We start from the raw sequence: 22,806 nt of genomic DNA on the forward strand, positions 1-22,806 counted from the left end.
AGAAGGCAGGAAAATGGGGATAAAAAAAATCAGCCATGATTGAATGGCACAGCAGACTCAATGGGCCAAATGGCCTAATTATGCTCCTGTATCTTATGGTCTACTCTAGTTTTGCACAAGTAGTGGCTGCCTGTTTGTGAACTTGTATAATTCCTTAGATTCTTGAAAAGGTTCCAGTACACTGGAAAACCACAAACCTGACACCTCTTTTGAAGAAAGGAAGGAAACAAAAAGCTGGAAACTTTAGGCTAATGAGCCTAACATCTGTCATCAAGAAAATGCTGGAATCCATTAAAAAAAATAGTAACATGACATTTAGAAACTCATTGTACAATTCAGAAGGGTCAACATGGTTTTCTGAAATGGAAATAGTGCTTGATAAATTTACTAGACTTCTTTCAGAAAGTAATAAGTATGTAGATAAAAGGGAACCTGTAGCTATAGCATGTTTGGATATGCAAAGGCATTGTGCCATGTGTCATTTAAAAATTACTCCATGAGATAAAAGCTCATGGATTTGGAAGCAAAATATTAGCATATAAGATTAGCTAACTAACAGAAAACCAAGCTGGAATAAGTAAGTCACTTTCAGATTGCAAGCTACAACTTGATGGGTGTCACAGATGTCAGTATTTGGGCCTCTGCTATTTATAGAACGGTACAGCAAAGGAACAGGCCCTTCAGCCCATGATATCTGTGTCAACCACAGTGAGAATTTAAACTGTACAACTGCCTGCAAATGTTCTATAATCACTCTATTCACTTCCTGTTAACGTTCCTGTCTAAATGCCTCATAAATGTTGCTATTGTATCTGATTCCACCACCTCCTCAAGTAATGTGATACAGGCACCTACCACTTTCTATGTAAAAAAAAACCTTGCATCATACATCTCCTTTAAACTTTCCCCCTCTCACCTTTAAGCTATGCCCTCTAGCATTTGACATTTCTGCCCTGGGAAAAAGATTTTGACTATCTGCCCTATTTATGCCTCTCAAATTTTATATACTTCTATTAGGTTGCCCCACAGCCTCCAACACTCCAGAGAAAATAATTCAAGTTTGTCCATCCTCTTCTTTATTAATCCAGGCAATATCCTGGTGAACCTTCTCTGCACCCTCTCCTCTACATCCTTCCTATAATGCAGCAACCAGAACTGCACACAATACTCCAAATGTGGCCTAACCAAAGTTTTATATAGACTTCCCAACTTTTATAGTCAACAATCTGATCGATGAAAGGCGCTTTCATGCCATCTGCCTTTTTATGCCATATGCCTTTTTAATCACCCGATCTACTTGTGTTGCCACTGTCAGGGAGCTATGGACTTGCACCCCAAGATCCCTCTGTACATCAATGCTCCTCAGGATTCTGCGATTTACTGTATACTTTCACCTTACATTTGACCTCTCAAAGTGCAACACCTCACACTTGTTTGGATTAAGCTCCATCTGCCATTTCTCTGCCTGTATTTCCAACTGGTCTATATCCTGCTGAATTCTTCAACAACCTTCCTATCTACAACTCTGCCAATTGTTGTATCATCTGCAAACTTACTAATCAGCCCACCTACATTTTCATCCAAATCATTTAAGTATATCACAAACAACAAAGGTCTTGACACTGATCCTTGCCAGACACCACTGGTCACAGACCTCCAGTCAGAATAACACCCCCGCACCACTACCCTCTGTCTTCTAAGGCCAAGCCAATTTTGAATCCAATCTACCAAGTCTCCATTGATCCCATGTGCATTAATCTTCTGGATCAGCCTGCCTTGTTGAAAGCTTTACTAAAAGTCCACATATACAACATCAACTGCCCTACCCTCATCAATCATTTTTGTCATCTTCTCAAGAAACTCAGTCAAGTTTGTAAGACATGACCTCTTTCACATAAAACCATGTTATCTCTAATAAGTCCATGCTTCTCCATGTAAGAGTAAATCCTAGCCCTAAGAATATTCTCCAATAATTTCCCTACCATTGATGCAAGGCCTATTAGCCTATAAATTCCTGGTTTGTCCTTGTTGCCCTCCTTAAACATGAGAAAAACATTGGCTTTTCTCCAGTCCTCTGGGACCACGTGGATAAAGAAGATACAAAGATCTCTTTCAAGGCCACAGCAATCTCCTCTCTTGCTCTTTCAATAACCTGGGATAGATCCCATCAGGCCCTGGGGACTTACCCATCTTAATACTCTTCACAAGACTCAACACCTCCTCCTTCTTGACATCAACATACCCCTCCTTGATCCCACTATCCTCCATGTCCTTCTACTTGGTGAATAGTGATGTGAAGTACTCACTTGCTACCTTGCCCACTTCCTCTGGCTTTTGTCTTTCCTTTGTCCTCGAGTGGTCCTACTTGAGTGGTCTTGTTTTTAATGTATGTATAACATGCCTTGGAATCTTCTTTAATCCTACTTGCCAAGGACCTTTCATGACCCCTTTTAGCCTTCCTGATTCCCTGTTTAAGTTCTTTCCTGCTTCATTTATATTCCTCAAAGGCCCTGTCTGATTTCAGATTCCTAAACCATGCAAACCAAAAGAATTTGAATGGAAAACCATTTTATTTCTCCAGTCTTCTCAGAGTCTCCACACTATTAGATAAATGCTTTCTTCATTGTCCTTTGATTATCTTATGGAGTTTTGAACTATGTGTTCTTATTCTTCTGTAACTGGCCACAAGATTTCCCCTCCCTCAAAGGTTGGCAATGCTACTAACTGGAGTGGTTTAGGGTTGCATGACTTTGCACTGTCAAATTACACTATTCCCAATTGCCTGCTCTCTTCATTTTCTTACTGAAAGTGATGCAAGATTTCATAAGGGTACTCCATTAAAAGTGAACATAATCTTAACAGGTTTGATTATATGGCATTAGTAATGACAAGAAGCAAAGTTATATCTAGTAACCTTTCAAATGATCTAGATTGGAGCTGAAACGAAAATAGTCTGTGTCAATTTAGGTATATTCAAGAGTTTCATAAAAGTATATTGATTATCAATCTTTTTACTAAGGGTTTGTGCAGTGGATTCCGTAACATAAGCTTTGGAGTTATTTCTAAAACAATATATGAACTACGAAAGAAATTCAAACTGGATTAATCTTGATTACAGCTTGTTGTAAACCCAAACTTGGTGAGTGTTGATGTGTAATGTTTAGCACAAGGGAAAGAACATTTGCAAGCAACTAAAATGGCAGTTCTGGCAATCTGATTTGCTCAAACACAACTTTGAAACATAATCCTGGAAACTAAATAAGGTTTTAAATTTTGTATATTTATTCTTAAATAAGATCTATATTTGAATTAAAAGTTGATCAAATTTACCACTTTAAATAAAATCACGAACAATTCAGCTTGAATTTACAATCAAGTAGCCCTTATATTACCTGTGTCCTGGTCCTGCTCTAAACCGGGAAGATGGAAATAAAACAGGATCATCGTCACTGTCATCAGTTTCGCGACTGGCAGATGTTCTAGTAGGCTCATCCTGATTACCCAACTTTATTGGTTCTGACTGTTGTGTGGATTCAGTCACTCTATTGCAGCTCTCAGTAGTTTCTGTACTTTGGCAAGACACTTCTTGTTGTTGAGGGCTTCCCTCACCTAAGCCTGCTGGTGCAGACTGGCAGCTGTAATCTATTACACTGTCCTTGGTTTCTTCTGTTGTACTCCCTTCTTTATTGGCTTCTTCTGTTGTACTCCCTTCTTTATTGGCTTCTTCTGTTGTACTCCCTTCTTTATTGGCTTCTTCTGTTGTACTCCCTTCTTTATTGGCTTCTTCTGTTGTACTCCCTTCTTTAATGGCTTCTTCTGTTGTACTCCCTTCTTTATTGGCTTCATCAACCTCCACATGCCTGACTTTGCATATTCTTTTACCTGACTGTTCAGATGGTTCAGGTGCTGAAACGCCTGCAAGAAAACAGAGACAGCAATGAATTAAAATATACTTTGGGTTCAAAGTTAGATCCTAGAGGTCAATTTGTTACATAGGCTAACCATGAGGTTAAATACAGAATCTTCAGTTGTACATTAAGTACCCAGGAACCCTCTGCTAGTCAAAAATAGCTACCACCCAAAATCACAGAAGTACAGAACTAGTAGCTATGCAGAAAATTTGTGCATCTGTCTTTTACATATTAGTCTAGAACGCAAAACATTAAACATGGTAATTTTAAGGTCATGGACAGCTGGATTATCAGACAGGTATATCACCACCATGCTGTACATTATATTTTTCATATCTGAACATTATATTCCAGAATGTATGATCCCTATCAACTCAATTAAATTACTGTATCGATTAAATAACATGTGGAATGATATTTCACTGTAGTTTCAGCCTCATTTAGCAGTAACAAAACAACAATAGAAAATGTTGCAAACACTCAGCAGGTCAGGAAACAGTCAGTGTTTCAGGTCCAGGACCTTTGTCAAATTCTTCTTTCCACAGATGCAGCCTGACCTGCTGAGTGCTTCTAGCATTCTCTGTTTTTATTTCAGATTTGCAGCATCTGAAGTTTTTTTTTATTTTCAGCAGTAACTGCTCATCATTTACTGTTATAAACATGGAAGTCCAATGTAGCAGCCTCTTGTCTATCACAAGGAGAAAATAAGTAAACTTAATTGATTGAAGGAGTAGTGATTGAATCTAACCTAAACTAATTCAATATGCTTACTTGCTCTAACATATGTTCAGATTCCTAAGTGCAACATATTCATTTTGTCTTAATACATCTTCAAGCAGCCATAGACACTGAACGTACTCTAGCACTCAGCAGAAGCTCACTAAGGTGAGAGGATGAAGAGTCTGACAAAGGCCATTTGGCTTGAAACATTAACTCTGTTTCTCTTTCCATTGACGCTGCCTAATCTGCTGAGTGTTTCCAGCACTTATTTTTTATTTCAGCCTTACAATATCTGCAGTTTTTTTTTATTTTCCTCAAAAAACAAAGTAACCTTCACTCAGTAAAAGTTTGCAAAAACCTGAAATTTGATAATTTGGTCACATCATACTCTTAATAATATTGCATGAGATAACTGTTTGAAACTACTTAAAATACACAGCAGGTTAGTCAGTATTGGATGTAGGATAGTCCCGAGGATAGGTCCTAAGGCTGCAGGTTTGATGAGACAGTCCAATAGATATGTTTATGGACTTTCAAAAGGCACATAATAGACTGATTTGTCATTAAAACTGAAAAGTATTGGATGATTTAACAGGAAAAAAAAAGTAGTAAACAATTGCTTTTCCAGAGTGGAGGGCAGTAAACAGTTATGCACCACAGTGGTTGGTATAAAGACTACAGACCTTTTAATATATTAGTGACTTGGGCAGATGATGAGCAATTTCAAAAGGTTTGTTAGTGAGAATAGTTTAAAATGTAATAAACAATCAAAATGATAATTGCACAAAAAAAACAGACCAAATCCCCACAGTGATGGAAGGCATTATTTACATAGAACACTACAGCACAGTACAGGCCCTTCGGCCCACAATGTTGTGCCGACATTTTATCCTGCTCTAAGATCTATCTAACCCTTCCCTCCCACATAGCCCCCCATCTCTCTGTCATTCGTGTGTCTATCTAAGAGCCTCTTAAATGTCCCTAATGTATCTGCCCCCACAACTTCTGCTGGCAGTGCATTCCACGCACCCATCACTCTCTGTGTAAAAAACTTACCCCTGACATCCCCCTCATACCTTCCTCCATTCACCTTAAAATTATGTCCCCTCGTGTTAGCCATTGTCGCCCTGGGAAAAAGTCTCTGACTGTCCACTCGATCTATGCCTCTTGTACACCTCTATCAGGTCACCTCTCATCCTCCTTCTCTCCAAAGAGAAAAGCCCTAGCTCGCTCAACCTATCCTCATAAGACATGCTCTCTAATCCAGGCAGCATCCTGGTAAATCTCCTCTGCACCCTCTCTAAAGCTCCCACATCCTTCCTATAATGAGGCGACCAGAACTGAACACAATACTCCACGTGTGGTCTGACCAGATCTGCAACATTACCTCATGGCTCTTGAACTCAATCCCTCGCCTATCTTTACTAGTTACACGTACATGGAAACACACAGTGAAATGCATCTTTTGCATAGAGTGTTCTGGGGGCAGCCCGCAAGTGTCGCCACGCTTCCAGCGCCAACATAGCACGCCCGCAACTTCCTAACCCGTACGTCTTTGGAATGTAGGAGGAAACAGGAGCACCCGGAGGAAACCCACGCAGACACTGGGAGAACGTACAAACTCCTTACAGACAGCGGCCGGAATTGAACCCGGGTCGCTGGCGCTGTAATAGCGTTACGCTGACCGCTGCACTACCGTGCCTGCCCTAGCTTTCACTTCTAAAATTTGTACATATAAAAAACAGTTCCATTAACACACATGCTTAAAATGTTCAATCTATTTTGCTAAAAGTGTTGGGTGTACTTTTAAACTACTTCCGACTTTGAATTCCTCCATTCTGCCTGTCCCAGCACAATATTATTAAATATTAATAGAACAGAGAACAGGACAGCACAATACAGGCCCTTCGGCCCACAATGTTGTGCCGACCTTTAAACCTCACCTAAGACTATCTAACCCCTTCCTCCCACATATCCCTCCATTTTAAATTCCTCCATATGCTTATCCAGCAATCTCTTGAATTTGACCAGAGTACCTGCCTCCACCACCGCCCCAGGCAGCGCATTCCACGCCCCAACCACTCTCTGGTTAAAAAAAACCTCCCTCTGACATCTCCCTTGAACTTCCCACCCATTACTTCAAAGCCATGCCCTCTTATACTGAGCATTGGCGTCCTGGGAAAGAGGCGCTGGCTATCCACTCTATCTATTCCTCTCAATATTTTGTACACCTCTATCATGTCTCCGCTCATCCTCCTTCTCTCCAAAGAGTAAAGCCCTAGCTCCCTTAGTCTCTCCTCATAATGCATCCTCTCTAAACCGGGCAGCATCCTGGTAAATCTCTTCTGTGCCCTTTCCAACGCCTCCACGTCCTTCCTATAATGAGGCGACCAGAACTGGACATAGTACTCTAAGTGTGGTCTTACCAGAGTTTTGTAGAGCTGCATCATTACCTCGTGACTCTTAAACTCGATCCCTCGATTTATGAATGCTAACACCCCATACATAAGCTTTCTTAACTACCCTATCCACCTGTGAGGCAACTTTCAGGGATCTATGGGTATGGACCTCTAGATCCCTCTGCTCCTCCACACCACCAAGAATCCTGCCATTAGCTTTGTACTCTGCCTTGGAGTTTGTCCTTCGGATTAATCAAAACTGAGAAAGAATTTCCTCCATCAGAGGGATACCAACTTTTACCGATGCTTTACAGAGCTATCAAGAAGCATTTACTCATCTGCATGCTCAGTGATGCTCAGTTTTGATTTTGCCATGACCATACAGCTCTAGACATCATTACAGTTTGGGTTAAACATGAATAGAAGAGATGAAGCCCAAAGGTAAGGTGAGCCAACATTATGGTGAGCATGCCATCATGAGGCTCAGGTGAAATTAAAGTCAATGAAGAGGGTGCAGAAGAGATTCACCAGGATGTTGTTTGCATTGGAGAGTATTAGTGGTAAAGAAAGGTTGGACAAACTTGCGATTGATTTCTCTGGAGCGCCAGAGGCTGAGTGTCAAGCTGATAGAAGTGTATAAAACTATTAGAGCCATAGATAAGGAAGGTAATCAGTTTTTTTTCCCCCCAGGGCAGAATTGTCAAATGCTAGTGGGCATAGCTTTAAGGTGAGAGAGGGAAAGTTTAAAAGAGATGTGCAAGGCAAATTTTATTTTTTTTTATTACACAGAGAATGGCACATGCAAGGAATGTGCTGCCAGGGGAGGTGCTGGATGCAGATATGATAGCAATATTTAAGAGGCATTTAGACAGGCACAAGAACAGGTAGGAAATGGTGGGATATAAACCAAGTGGAGGAAGATGGGGTTAGTTTAAATTGGTATCATGGTTGGCACAGATATCGTGCGCTGAAGGGCCTGTTACTGTGCTGTACTGTTCTATGTTCTATTGTACAAAGGAAGATGATGGAGGTTATTAATCGTTGGTTATCACAGCCATAGAACATCACTACAGATGTTCCTCAGATAATGTTCTAGACCCAAGCATCTTCAGCTACTTCATCAATGACTTTCACTTCTGACTTTATGATGAAGTAGGGATGCTTGCTGATGACTGCACAATGTTAAACTGCATTTGCCTGCTCAAAAAAGGCATGCAATACAACCTGATTAACTTTCAGGTATGACCTGATATGTGGCAATTAACATTTGTGCACACAAATGCCAGACAAGTGAGATACAACCACCAACCTTTGATATTGATGGCATTACCACTGCCAGGTCTGCCACCCTCAACATTGTAGAATCATCACTAACCAGAGCCCTAACAGAACCAGCTACATATATATTGTGACTGCAGGAGCAGATCGGAGACCAAGTACCCTGTGGTGAATACCTCAATTCCTGACTCCACCAGTCTTAAGCTGTCCAAAAAGTGAATTGGAAAATGATTTTAATATATATTTAGACTTACTTTAAGCAATCAGAAGTCATTTTTCCTCCTTTTTATTAATTCCAAAAGTGTAAATAAAGTATCTGTAGTCTTACTTGTATTCATTTTTTCTTCTAAGTGCTCTTCAGGGGTTTGCATTTGCTGAGATTCTTCCCGACTGCTTTGCTTGCTTTGAATTCCAGTTCCCCTAGAAGTTGAAGCTGAATTGTTCCTAGCATTTTAATAAAACAAACTGTCAGATCAAGTCAACTTTTTTATATTCAGGCTATTGTAAGGAGAACTAACATTTACAGGAATAATTATTCTCCTGTTTTGAGTTTTGCTGCAGTGAAAACTTTGTAATCTGGCACACTCCAGTAACCAGCATTTCAGAGGGAGCAGCCGGACCAAGAGAGGGGCAGCAAGGGGTGAGGGGTCAGGCCGGCAGAGGGACTTCGTCAATGGAGGGGCAGAATCAATGGAGCGGCAGAGTAAATCTTGATTAACTAGCACCTCTAAAATCAGGCATGTGTTAAATAACAGAGTTCTTATTGGTTTTTTCTAAATAATTTTACTGTTTGGTGATATAACATCAGCAGAAAATGATGACATTTGATGTATATTTTATAGAAAAAAATGAATTCATTTTCATTACTTTTAGAGCATCAAAATGCTAAACCACCAAAAGCATTGACTACTTCAATGACGAAGTAATCAAATTATAGGAACAAGTAGACATTCCTCTTTCAGTTACTTCAACAATTACACAAATTAAGTAAATGAATACTGAACAATTTATACAATAACAAGATGCAAAATATTCTTTTACTTAGTCGTAATAAAAAGGGAAAATGTTGGAAACACTCAACAGGATCATTTTACAGGAACATTAACTCTGCTTCCATAAATGCTGCTGAACTCGTTGAGTGTTTCCAAAATTTTTCTGGTTTTATTTCAGATTTCCAGTCAGCATCTGGTACTTTTTTTTGAAGTTCTTTTACTTTGTACTTGGAAAAGCTGGTACATTTTCAGCTGGAAGCTTGTCTTCAAATAAATATAACTATTATTTTTAAGCAATTCCTAATTGCATTTCTAAATGCAGTTCGTGGCGTCAAAACAGCTGCAAGATAAATAGTCAAATTTCTTTGTTTCTCCCAAACTGAAGAACTGGCTGAAGAACTCCTTTTCAATTGAAAGACCTGTAGACAAGTCATTTAAATTGTAGTAGAAGAAATACAAAAATGTAGTGGCTTAACAATGCTTTTAAATTTGCCATTTCAAATGTAAATTAACTGTGATCAAAAGGGATTTTTTCTTTCTAAAATCAAATATTGTTCACATTTTTTTTAAAAGGTATCAACATTTTACCATTCATATTATCCTTACCATTCATCAGTAAAGTCTAGCTTGATTGTGCTGGCAGTGGTTCCCTCTGTACTATAATGCAAACTTAGAACTGGTTCAGCGCCTGATGTTCTGATACTCGAACTATCTGTACTGCCACCTGCAAAGATTAAAAACCCACATAAGAATGCCTTACACAAGAATTGTGGAAAATTACAGATTACAAAAGAAGTACACTTTTCACAGTACAATCAACAAATTCTTAAGGTTCCAGCTGTTATAATTAACAATTTTATAATTTAATTACAAAAATAAAAAATGAATATTTATTAATGTTATAATTTCAAAAAATTCTCACCAAATTAGTCTATGATAAGATTAATTAACAGATTAACAAAAAAGCACTGCAAAACATTTTTGGAATTAAAGTAGGAAAAAACAAATTTTTGGATTCTCCCTTTCACATAGCAAAAAGCATTGATAAAAGGGAAAAGAATCTTAAATATGTTAAATTACAAATATTTAAATTCTGACTCAAAATTAATTGTGAATCCAGGTTTATTTTGTGCATGTTTCTTAATCATATTCTCTTGTGCTTAAGAAGTGAAACTAAGAACTACAGTTGCATAGTAGTTATGCTATAGAACTCATAATCCAGAGGCCTGGACTAAAAATCCACGCACAAGTTTAAATTCCACCATGGCAGCTGGGGAATTTAAATTCAATTAATCAAATTCATCTGGAATAAAAAGCAAATTTCAATAATGGTAACTGTGAAACTACCAGACTGTCATAAAAATTCGTCTGGTTCACTAACATCCCTTACCTGCTCTGGCCTATATGTCTCTCCAGACCCACAGCAATGTGGTTGACTCTTAACTGCCCTCTGAAATGGCCTAGCAAGCAACTCAGTTCAATCAGGGATGGGCAATAAATGCCAGCCTTGCCAGTGACGCCCATATCCGGTGAATGACTAAAAAACACTCAAATGTGTATGCTGTGTTAATGCAATCTACATTTCAATCTAGTTTAAATCTTCATTTGTTGGCTACTGAAGTGATAAGCTCTCCCAAAACATTGCACAAACATTTTTCCAGAATTTGAAAAGGAACCCAAGATTATTCTTCCAGATCCAATGAATTTCCTCTAAATGATGCAGGCAGAAATACAATTATCATTTGAGGTCAGATGTCCAAATACAAAACTAAATTTCAGAGTTTAATGTGTAGTATTCAGGAGAAAGTAGTCATTTATTTTGTTCCTAGGCCTCTTGCTGGGAAGCAGCAAAATGATAGTTCTTACACATGGTTAGGAAATAGATGAAATGCTTTAATTTAAAAAAAATGAGAATCTAAAGCAAATATTAAAAAAAACATGCATGGCCAGGAGCTCCTTTCCATTGATTACAGAGATGGGGGCTTCTATCAAGACTGCATTTACTCTGGAAGCTAAATCACACTCATACATGGTATAATTTCCAACACCATTTTCTCCTTAACCAGCAGCATTGAATCACTGAATGTTACAATTCAGGAAGCCATATGAATCATTGTACATGTTCATTTAAGATTGAATCAACGTACCACTTCGAAAAACAAATCATTGCTTCTTATTTTTTTTTTCCAAATTATCTTAAAATTACCTCTCTTACCACAGAAATTCAAAGGAAGAGGGTAAAAAGAATGAAGGGAAGAATGAAACTAGTTGATTTTATAACACATGCTGTGGGAAGGGAGAGGAGAAGAGGGTGGGATGGAAGAAAGAACATTTACCATTATTATAGATCTATATCTATCCAGACAAAGACACCAATAATGATTAAAAGCATGATAATTATCAAATAAATAACTCTTTTCGGTAAATGATTTTTACTAGATAGGATTTCAGAGTGAAGGGAACTATTGAAAGAAGTGCATCTAGAACTATAGGCTTCCCCGAGAAACTGTTTTCTTTCTACCCATGTTCCATATCTGAAAGCTAGTTTGATTGACAGACTGAATTTTGGGGTTGGGTTAGTGGGGGAACTGAGTGGCATCACATTGTGGGTAGAGTGTGTTTAGGAAGGATTTGAATGATTAGAAGGGGTTCAGCAGTTTTGCAGAGGGCTCAGGCAGAGAGCTGGGGTAAGAAAGTGATAAATGTGATCTCATTGGACCACCAGAAAACAACCTGGCCTCTTCTGGTCCATAAATGGCATTGTAAAGATACTTATGGATCACTATCATCTTATTTCCTTTTCCTTTCCAGTCTCTGAGGATGGTGATGCCTGTCAATACAGATTCATATGAAGCCTGAAGGCTCCTTGAGAGTTTTCATAGTCAAGCCACCTCCTGGGTTTGGTCTGGTTGCCTCTCTCTCATCCCAACTCCATTCAAATTGAAAATAGACAAGCTTGAGTATATTTGAAACTTTCAACATATTTTACTTCCAAGCCCAGCCAGACGCACCCATTTTGGTCGTTAAAATTACCCCCAGTGTTTCTAGAACCCCCAAGGTGGATCATTCTCTTTACTTTCTTCGTTTTCAATTTGCTGAAGTAAATGACATATTTAGGTGAAAATTGAAATCATAGGATACCAATTTGCCTAAAGGATATTAAAATTCAAATAGCAAGCAAATGTGAAATCTGAAATTCAGAAAGATCTTGCCAGAAATACAAAGGATATCAGTCAGCATCTGTAATTGATGAACAGAACTGCCATTTTTTCTTTTATTCATTTGCTGTTTTTTTTCCAGCATTTTTATATTTTTTTAATTTTTGCTACTTCAGAGCTCCCATTGCCAACATCTTCCCATATTTAACAACCATCAATTTTCCAGAACTTTGCTGCAGTCATTCTCTGACATATATTGACTGGCTGTGCCACAATGCCTCTAATTTAATAGTTGCATCCTTGAATTCTATTTCCTTCCCTCACTGGTGCCCTTCCCAAGCTCTACAACCCTTCAAAAGTTCTGCATTTCTCTAAGTTGAGCCATTTTACACATTCTCAACTTTCTTAGCTTGACTTGAGGTGACTGTTAATTTCAGAGATCAAGGCCTTAAGCTCTGTCTCTGCCCCTTTTAGGTCCCTTAAAATACAGTGGTTTAAGATTTTAGTCAATCCTCTTAATTTTATTAAATACATTTTTTGTCAGATCATCTTTCCATGAGGTGCATTGGAACTTATTTTTGAACTAAAGGTGTTGTAGTGATGTAGAAATGCATAATAATTATTCTCCTTTGCAATGAAACCAAAGTAATTTTTGAAAGTATTTTAAAATATATTAAAAACAGTTCTTGCCAAATTAGTGAATTTACTAATATACCACTCTTGTTCTGGGATGGAAAATGTTTCTACCAAAGAAAGAGAAAATAAAAAATGCCCTTTCCTGGTGAATTTCATCTTCTAAATATTGAGTATGATTGGTAAAAATATGTTGGAATAAGTTACAGTACACAGTTAAGACTCATAAGGAAGATAACAGTAGATTAGTTTACCCTGTGTTTGGTTTACCCTACAAGAAACACTACTCAAAATTGGTGCAAAATTAGAAATACATACTTTGTTAGGAGTTTTTTTCTTTTAAAGGACATTTTGAAATTGAAGCCAAATTTACAAATCTAAGTATATAAATTGATTCAGTTATTCTCACAGCAGGTAATAAAGGAATCAAAACAATAGGAAGAGGAATGTACTCAATGCCCATTCAAATAAAATAGATCAGAGTGACAGCAGCTTGCCACACTGAAACCAAGACATCATGGCAATATAAAAACAAAAACGAAATTCTACAGACAATAGATGAAATCATAAAGGAATTAATGAAGAAATATGTGTTAATTCACATATCTCTTGCTGAACGCACCCTGTTGCTCATCAAGTGACATGGATCCAAGTTGTTTGTTTACCACAGAAGAAGGGGAATCTGAAACAAAAATTAGATTTAACTTCAAAATTGAATTGCACTTCTGTTAATTGCAATCTCCAAGAAAAAGAAGCCACAAAGCTGTGAATACTTCCTGTTTAAATTCATTTTTGCAAAAAGAGATAAGTTTGGGTTTATGCTGTGAGATAATGAATGCAAGCTGGAATAACAATTAACAAAATAATTTTCTTTTCAAAGATTTATACAACACACAATTTATGTCAAAACGAAGGCTATATGAATTTCTGTTCCAACTGATTCATTGTGCTGAAAAAGTTTCTACTGTTTGATATTATATAGTGCTCTTATGATGAATGTTTAGTATTTAACCATGCAGGAGACTAATTAAGATCTCAGCTAGAACATTTAAATGCACAATAATTAACTTCAGTGTTACAGAGTTCATGATAGAGGGAAAAATGTGCTCCTCTTTTGGTCTACATCTACTGTATGCTTATATTGAAAGATTGGGTAATTCACTGAGGTATTGGAAGATATTGTTAAAAAAAATAAAAATATTTCAAAGAAAATGAGGAAAATGATCTTAGGGAAAGATTCCAGAGATTAGGACCAAGGCATCTGAAAGCTCTGTCACCATTAATATTACTTTATCTTCCTCTGTAACCTCTCAATACACCATCAGTTCTGCCATGTACTTTTGTTAAATTTCTTTTGTCATCGAGAATCAATTCAAAATAATTTCAACTTCTTAAATATAGTCAGCAACCCAGCTGTACAGAGTGACTGAGAGGGTTCTACTTTACCTGTCTTTTCTTCTAATAATGAAAACCATTTACTCAAATTAAGTATCAGGGTAAAATATCCCAGTTGGTTGCTATTTGCATACACTTATCAAGCACATCTTTGGTTGAATACCAGACACTATTATCTAGTGGCTAGTTAGCAGATAGGAACTAGTTAGCAAAGTTTGTTTATAGAAATTCAGTAGTCTCTTGTTGCAGTTTCCCAGTATTCAAAATTACAGAAATATTATGAATTTAAAGTATATAAAGAAGATTTCATTCCTATGATCAGAGTGAAGTCACTTTCTATCTACATATAGGGGGAAACGTGACAAACAGGAGAGGAGTGAAGGTGAATCTGAAAAAACTGGTAAGCGTGACGCCAACCTGCTGCAAACACATTTTCTATCAGCTTCGCTATAGCTGATGTTACATTGAACAAATAAATTACTCTACAGAGCAGGATTGTTAATCACAATATTTAAATGAGGCTAATTGCCTCAGATTTTGTCAGCAATTTGAATACAATATTTTCCATGATTTAGGAAACTCAATTGAAGGCCAGAGCTGCCAAGTCCAATAGGTCAATGTCAACAATGTGTATGCATGAAGAGTATTGACATTCCCCTCAACCAAACTGCATTTTAAACAAAGCTGCCCCGATCACCCTCACTTTTAATCACCTGATAATCTCAGAACATAATCCCCACCCATCACACTAAACTCATGATCTCTTACATTCCAACTCCTACAACAATGATCAAAGAAACACGAGTTGTATCCTCTTACTCTGCAATCTTGTTTCACTCTACACTAACTGTCACAAACCAGCAACAAAAGAAACACACTGAGCATGATTTAGTGTTAAAAACTATTTTATTAATCACTACTTATGATAATACGTAAAATAAAAGTAAAAATGTTAGTATGTTAGAATTCAAAAATGTTAAACCTCGAACGTTAACCCCAAAACTAAACTCTTCGGGTGTGTGTGTGACAAAGTCCAAAACTCCCAGTTCCGGAATGGTTCTTAAAGTTCAGTTCTGCAAGCCATAAGGTGAAACATGAGCAAGGGCTTCTTCAACAACCACCGTTGTCTGAAGATAAGATGTAGATGTAGAAAAACATAGAGAGAGTACATACGAAATCCAAATGTTCCACGATGGACCCCAAACGACACTCCAGTGTTTACTCGGTAGTGACTGCCTCACCCCGAAAAGCATCCGAACCGTGGTCGTCCACATACAAATACCTGTTTCCTTCTACAGGTCAGCAACAAAGTGAACTCCACCGGATTACTTCCAACTTCCATACATGGATTTCAGTGGCAGAAACAGTTATTGTTTCTCATCCATCGATAGAGAAAACAAGCAGGCTGGTGTCTCTCCCTTCTCTCTCTCTCTCCTTCTTCTGACTTCTTCAACAACGTCATTACGTCCTTTATCTTCTATTGACGTAAGCACGCCCCACACACACATACACACACACTCTCTATCTTAAAGGGACTTTTACTGAGTCCGTAACACCTCCCACCTAAAAAAAAATTTTCCCAAGAAAATTTTAACCGCGCATACAGTTAGTAATGTTAATAATTATCATGCTACACAACTACAGACTATCAGATTAGTACAGATACATGTTTCCCATTTAACATCGGGAAAGACAATCAGCAATCACATTATCTTTGCCTTTAATGTGAGTTATCCTGAGATCAAACTCTTGCAAAATTAAACTCCAGTTTAACAGCCTTCTGTTCTTGTTTTTGACTCGGCTCAGAAACACCAATGGGTTATTATGATCTGTATATACAGTCAATGGTTTCTGAGCGGTGCAAACATATACACTGAAATGTTGCAAGGCTAAAACAAGCGACAGTAATTCTTTCTCTATGGTGGAATAATTCTTTTGCTCTCGTTCAGCCTCTATCTTTAACTGGGTTTGCTCTCGTTCAGCCTCTAATTTATTTTGCTCTCGTTCAGCCTCTATCTTTGCCAGCTGTACCTGTGCCTCAGAAATTGCTATTTCACTGCCAGGAAACTGTTTTAACACTTCCTTCTCAAACACCTTCTTTTCCACATAATGGCCAGCTATCAGTCTCTGAATATCTGCCTTTCTCATAGACTGCTTTACTTCTGTAAGGTTTAGCCTTGTAGCAATCTTTATCAAATCATCCTTTTTCGCCACCTCCAATCCCTTTTGGGTTGGTGACTCCAAAAATGCCTTAATATCCATTGCTGCTGGTTTCCACACACACAAGCCAATTAAAAAGAATTTATCAGACCTCCCTCAAAAATCTTTGGATTGAATCTCGAACAAATCTCGTCAATCTGGGGAACGATCCCAGACGATACTCGTTAACCTTTGGATTGGATCCCAGACGAATCTCGTTAACCTTGGGAACTATCCCGGACGAGCCCCCAATTTTGTCACAAACCAGCAACAAAAGAAACACACTGAGCATGATTTAGTGTTAAAAACTATTTTATTAATCACTACTTATGATAATACGTAAAATAAAAGTAAAAATGTTAGTATGTTAGAATTCAAAAATGTTAAACCTCGAATGTTAACCCCAAAACTAAACTCTTCGTGTGTGTGTGTGACAAAGTCCAAAACTCCCAGTTCCGGAATGGTTCTTAAAGTTCAGTTCTGCAAGCCATAAGGTGAAACATGAGCAAGGGCTTCTTCAACCACCACCGTTGTCTGAAGATAAGATGTAGATGTAGAAAAACATAGAGAGAGTACATACGAAATCCAAATGTTCCACGATGGACCCCAAACGACACTCCAGTGTTTACTCGGTAGTGACTGCCTCACCCCGAAAAGCATCCGAACCGTGGTCGTCCACATACAAATACCTGTTTCCTTCTACAGGTCAGCAACAAAGTGAACTCCACCGGATTACTTCCAACTTCCATACATGGATTTCAGTGGCAGAAACAGTTATTGTTTCTCATCCATCGATAGAGAAAACAAGCAGGCTGGTGTCTCTCTCCCTTCTCTCTCTCTCTCCTTCTTCTGACTTCTTCAACAACGTCATTACGTCCTTTATCTTCTATTGACGTAAGCACGCCCCACACACACATACACACACACTCTCTATCTTAAAGGGACTTTTACTGAGTCCGTAATCACCTGATAATCTCAGAACATAATCCCCACCCATCACACTAAACTCATGATCTCTTACATTCCAACTCCTACAACAATGATCAAAGAAACACGAGTTGTATCCTCTTACTCTGCAATCTTGTTTCACTCTACACTAACCTCCGATGATTTTGTTTGCTGAAAACCTCTGATTCGCTTGCTATTGCCCAGTCCATCTATTCCCACCTGGTGGCTAACCAGCCTCACAATTTTAAACTCTGGAGTTACTGATAAGTGCTCTTGTTCATTCCCACTGCCCCATAAGTAATTGGGCCACAGTCAATCTATGGGCAAGTAACTTCTCTATCAATGGGAAAAGATGCATTATTAATTAACCACAAAAATAAATTACAATTTGCTTAGTGAAATTCCATTCTGCAGTCTGACTAAATTGATCTATAGAAAGAAATCAGCTTTATTAAAAACAATGAGAAATTACATGGGATTAAACCATGTGTGAAATGTAAGCAATATGTCAGAGATATATTTACCATACCATACTAGCAGCAAAAATAACACCAAGATTATACATTTTAATAAAAATAAACAGACCTTTAGTTTAAAATTCTTCATTGGTTTCTCTTAAAGCCAGAGAATAATCTCATGACTTTTCCATAAACCGCTGGGTGAAATACATAAAACCACTGAAACCATTAATAATGACTTCAAAAAGCAACTTCCAATAACTGAAACATTTGTAGCTGCTTACTCCTACTAGATTGATGATCTAAATTTTGTTAATTTCTCACATGATACCCTATCTTAAACTGTCTTTAAATAGCAATTAAAATATTAATGGATTTGTAAATTTTATTTTAGTTTAAGGTAAGTTTTGGATGCTGAAATTACTTGATGTATGTGATGACACAGAAACATAGAACAGTTCAGCACAGGAACGTGCCCTTTGGTCCACTATGTCTATGCCAACCATGATGCGACATTAAACTAATCCCATCAAACTGCACATGGTCTATATCCCTCCATTTCTTGCTTGTTCATACGTCTGCCTGTCTAAATGCCTCTTAAATGTTGCTATCATATCTGCTTCTACCGCCTTCAATAACAGCACATTCTAGGTACTACCAGTCTGTGTGTAAACAAAACCTACCTTGCAAATTTTTAAACTTTCCCCCTCTCACCTTAAAGCTATACCCTCTAGTATTTGACATTTCCACCCTAGAAAGGACTGATTATCTATCCCATCTATGCTTCTCATTTCATATTCTTCAATCACGTCACCCCTCAGCTTCTGACACTCCAGAGAAAAGAATCCAAGTTTGTCCAACTTCTCTTTATAATTAATACACCCCAATCTCGGCCACATCTTGGTGAACCTCTTCTGCACCCTCTCTAAAACCTCCACATCCTTCCTGTAATGTGGCAACCAGAACTGCACACAATGCTCCAAATGTGGCCTAACCAAAACATTATACACTTGCAGTACAACTTCCCAACTTTTATAGTCAATGCCCTAAATGATGAAGGCAAACATGCTAGATGCCTTCTTTAACACCCTGTCCACTTGTTTTGCCACTGTCAGGGAGTTATGGACTTGCACCCCAAGATCGCTCTATACATCAATGGTCCTCAGGGTCCTGCCATTTACTGTATACTTTCCTTTCAACCTTCCAAAGTGAAGCACCTTACACTTCTCTGAATTAAACTCCATTTGCCATTTTTCCATCTTTCAAATGAACTATATCCTGCTGTGTCCTTTGACAACCTTCCTCGTTAACCACAACTCTGCCAATTTTCAGGTCATCTGCAAACTTACTGATCAGACCACCTGCATTTTCTTCCAAATCATTAACATCTATTACAAACAGAGAGGGCCCAGCACTGGTCCTCGAGGAACACCACCAGACAAAGGCCTCCAGTCAGAAAAACACCCCTCTACCACTACCCTTTGTCTTCCATGGCCAAGCCAAATTTGGATCTTATTTACCATCTCACCATGGATCCCATGTGACTTGATCTTCTGGACCAACCTTGGTTGTTGGAGTCCAACCAATTCAGCCCCAGGATATCACATCAGGTCTTCTTTTTGGCAGTGTCCTGAGCGCAACCATCTTCAGTTGCATTATGAATGGTATGTGGTCAGAGGTGGGGATGTTCTTTGTACAATCATCAATATTCAGTTCCATTCACAACCCCTCAAAAGTGAAACAGTCTATGTTTTCTTGGAAGCACAGCCTTATAAGTGCCAGCCAATCACCATCTCCATCAAGGGAGTGTCTACTCATTTAGTCTTGATATTCAAAGCATTTCCATTACTAAACTTTCATTAACAACATGCTAGAATCAACATTGCCCAGAAATGTAACCAGATGCACCCCATTATTTACTTGGCTACAAAAGCAGCTCAGAGTTTAGGTATTCTGCAGCAGGTGACTTATCTCCTGCCAAAAACTGTTTCATCATCTACAAGGTGCAAGTCAGGAGTGCCTTGAAATACTTTCCACATCCCTGGATGAATGGAATTTCAATAACACTCAATAATCTCCATTTCATCCAGAGCAAAGCTGCTCATTTGTGATTGAATTGCCATCAACCATCCTAAATATTCATGCCATCCAGCAGTGCACCATAGCTACATTCTATGCCAACAACAAAATGCTTTGTGTTTACTTGGTTAGGCTAATCCAATAGCACTTCCCAAACTCAAAACCTCCACCACTAAGGATGACATGGGCTGCAGGCACATGGGAACACTACCACCTCCTCCAACTCGCATGCTTTCCTGACTTAGAAATGTATGCTGCTCCTTCATCATCATTGTTTAAATCTTTACCCTTCCTTTGCAAAGACACAGACAGAGTTCCTTTGCCTGAAGGACTGCAGTAGTTCAACATGGCAGCTACCTCTACCTATTGCCCTTTTGCCATTACTCTCAAGGGAAATTAGAGATGGGAAATAAATGCTGGCCTTACATTGAAACCTCAATGTACAAATGATAAAGAGATTTGCAGTTACAGATGTGTTGAGAAATGGGATTGCGTAATGCCTATATTTCAGGTGGTATTTGTGTAATATTGGGTTTCATATAGACTAGACCCCACTAGCCATTAATTCCAGATTAAATTGAATTAACTGTAAAGCTAGACACTTTCTTGAGTAATCCATATTACTGCACATGATCATTTCCCTACATCAGAAATCATCTAATAATGCCAGTATTCATGTGATGTCCAGTTCTGCCTGTCAAAAATTGGAGATCAAAGCTCCAAACTACAAGTATTATGGCATAGTTTTAAAAGATTGTTTGTCATTCTTTTTGCGGTTAATAGGGTTACTCTGCTGACATTGGTATTCTTGACTGGCAGCTTCACAACTAACTGCAGTCTGCTTGAGTACATTCCAAAGTATACTTGCTTAAACTAACAGAAAGTTTCTTTCTCCAGCATTCAGTCGACCAGATACTCATTCATTTAGCGCCTCAGTCATGACACTGCCAGCAGAACTTCATTAGTGAAGGTATTATTATAATTACGCCTGTCTACTCAGGGTGGATCCGGTACCTCAGGGCAGGAAGAAAGGAAATGCCCATCAGTGAAGACCCCATTCCCAAAAAGTCTGCAGAGAGACTACATCCTACTATTTCTCTATTAAAAAATACATTTGATGGATCCGACTTTCCAAGGCTAATGTCACTTAGATCTGATATTCTAGGGAAAGAACTTCAGCCATGCTCATGCCCAGACTACTCTCTCCTTGAAGGTCAACATCATCACATGATCTTTCCAAGTGGCTGCAGCAGATCTCTGCCATGTGTCCCAATATTCTGCTCACCATAGCACCACATAGTTCACCCAGGCACTGTATTCTTTGGTTTCAGTGGCACTTCAGGTGGGATCTTAGGCACTAGGACTCACCAGTATTTTTATCTTCCCATGAACACAGCAGTCATTGCCTGCACTCATGTGCCCAAAGGAAGTCTCATGAAAAACTAAGAGTTCTTCAGTAACAGGAAAGATTTCCACAGCCTCTGTGTACAGCTTTTAAAGGATCAGAAGAAGCATTTCCTCACAGTGAACGTCATATTTCCAGGAAATACCTGACCCCTTTATCTTAAGGACGTCTGCAATGCTGAACATTTTCAGTGGCCAGCACTGCTGGAAGGATGTATTCTGTGAGGGAAAAAGACTCCTGTCTTCTTTCCTTTCTACTCACACTTATGCTCTATCCAACCAAAGCAGCTGAGCACAGATGCAATGTATGCCAAGCAAATACCAGAAGTGTGGTGGAAAAGGCTGCAAAAAAAAACAGAATGCTGGAAGAGATCAGAGTCAAGCAGTACCTGTGAAGCAAAAGGTGTAAGTCGACATTTCAGGTCAAGACCCTGTACTTGGACCTTTATGGAAAAGGTTATTGGTCTCTTCAAGGTGAGTATCAGTCATGGGTCACCATGCAATATACATCTAGCATATGCGGAGACTTCATTGTTGTGTGCTGCATGCTGTACAAAAGTCAGTGTCAAAAGAAGATCTGTAAGAAAATCCCAAGCCTGAGGAACCACAGGAGCAAGGAGAAGCCAGCCTCCAGAAGGATGCACCTGCTCAGCATCCACAGATATTGTACATCTGCCAGTCGAGCAGAGGAGGGAAGCCATCAGCAAGGACTTTTAACCATGACAAAGAGTTGATTCAAAGTACTCAATGCAAGCCAAGTAACCCTCAAGACATTCCAAATGTTATCACCAAGATTGTACACCAATAAGCAGATGGGAAACCCAGATAATGCAAAACAAAACACACACATCTTGTCCTCTTGCACTGAGTATAACATTTAAATACTGAATCCTGTTCCAATTACTTTAATGATTTACTACAACTGTATTTCCTGATGAGAATTTTCTTTTTAAAAAGAATTTGCACTTAAAAATACACTTTGCTCTGTGGGTCCCCACTCTGCAGATGTCTACAGTGGTATACAGAGGAGATAAAGTGTAAGCCTACATTGCTGAATTTTGCAAGAATTATCAATCCTGGAAGAAATTACTGTGGTAAAGGTATAGTGGTTCTTCTAATGGAAGGCCTTGTGAGCCTCTTGACCACACCCCTCACCCCACCTCCATGGGGAGGCCTTCCTCTGGACATGTATATCATTGACCAGGACTTGCATGTCCCTTTGAGTGAATGTG

At 38.6% G+C, this 22,806-nt stretch overlaps 1 protein-coding gene across 4 annotated transcripts in view; it reads right to left on the reverse strand.

Moving 5' to 3' along the window:
• dcaf6 (ddb1 and cul4 associated factor 6) overlaps positions 1–22,806 on the reverse strand; it is a 119,788-nt gene that overhangs the window by 38,557 nt on the left and 58,425 nt on the right. For 3 of the 4 annotated variants that reach the window (XR_007956136.1, XM_052013315.1, XM_052013314.1), the window contains exons 11-14: positions 13,714–13,773; positions 9,907–10,024; positions 8,637–8,752; positions 3,393–3,915 (exon numbers count right to left, since the gene is read on the reverse strand). Coding sequence is in view for 3 of the 4 variants with exons in the window: in XM_052013315.1 (XP_051869275.1) it covers positions 3,393–3,915; positions 8,637–8,752; positions 9,907–10,024; positions 13,714–13,773 (817 nt within the window). In the remaining variant the exon portion in view is untranslated. The remainder of the gene's footprint in view (positions 1–3,392; positions 3,916–8,636; positions 8,753–9,906; positions 10,025–13,713; positions 13,774–22,806) is intronic. The other variant, XM_052013316.1, reaches the window with a different exon arrangement.

Source organism: Pristis pectinata, chromosome 4, assembly GCF_009764475.1.
Source record: "Pristis pectinata isolate sPriPec2 chromosome 4, sPriPec2.1.pri, whole genome shotgun sequence".
Taxonomy (NCBI): domain Eukaryota; kingdom Metazoa; phylum Chordata; class Chondrichthyes; order Rhinopristiformes; family Pristidae; genus Pristis; species Pristis pectinata.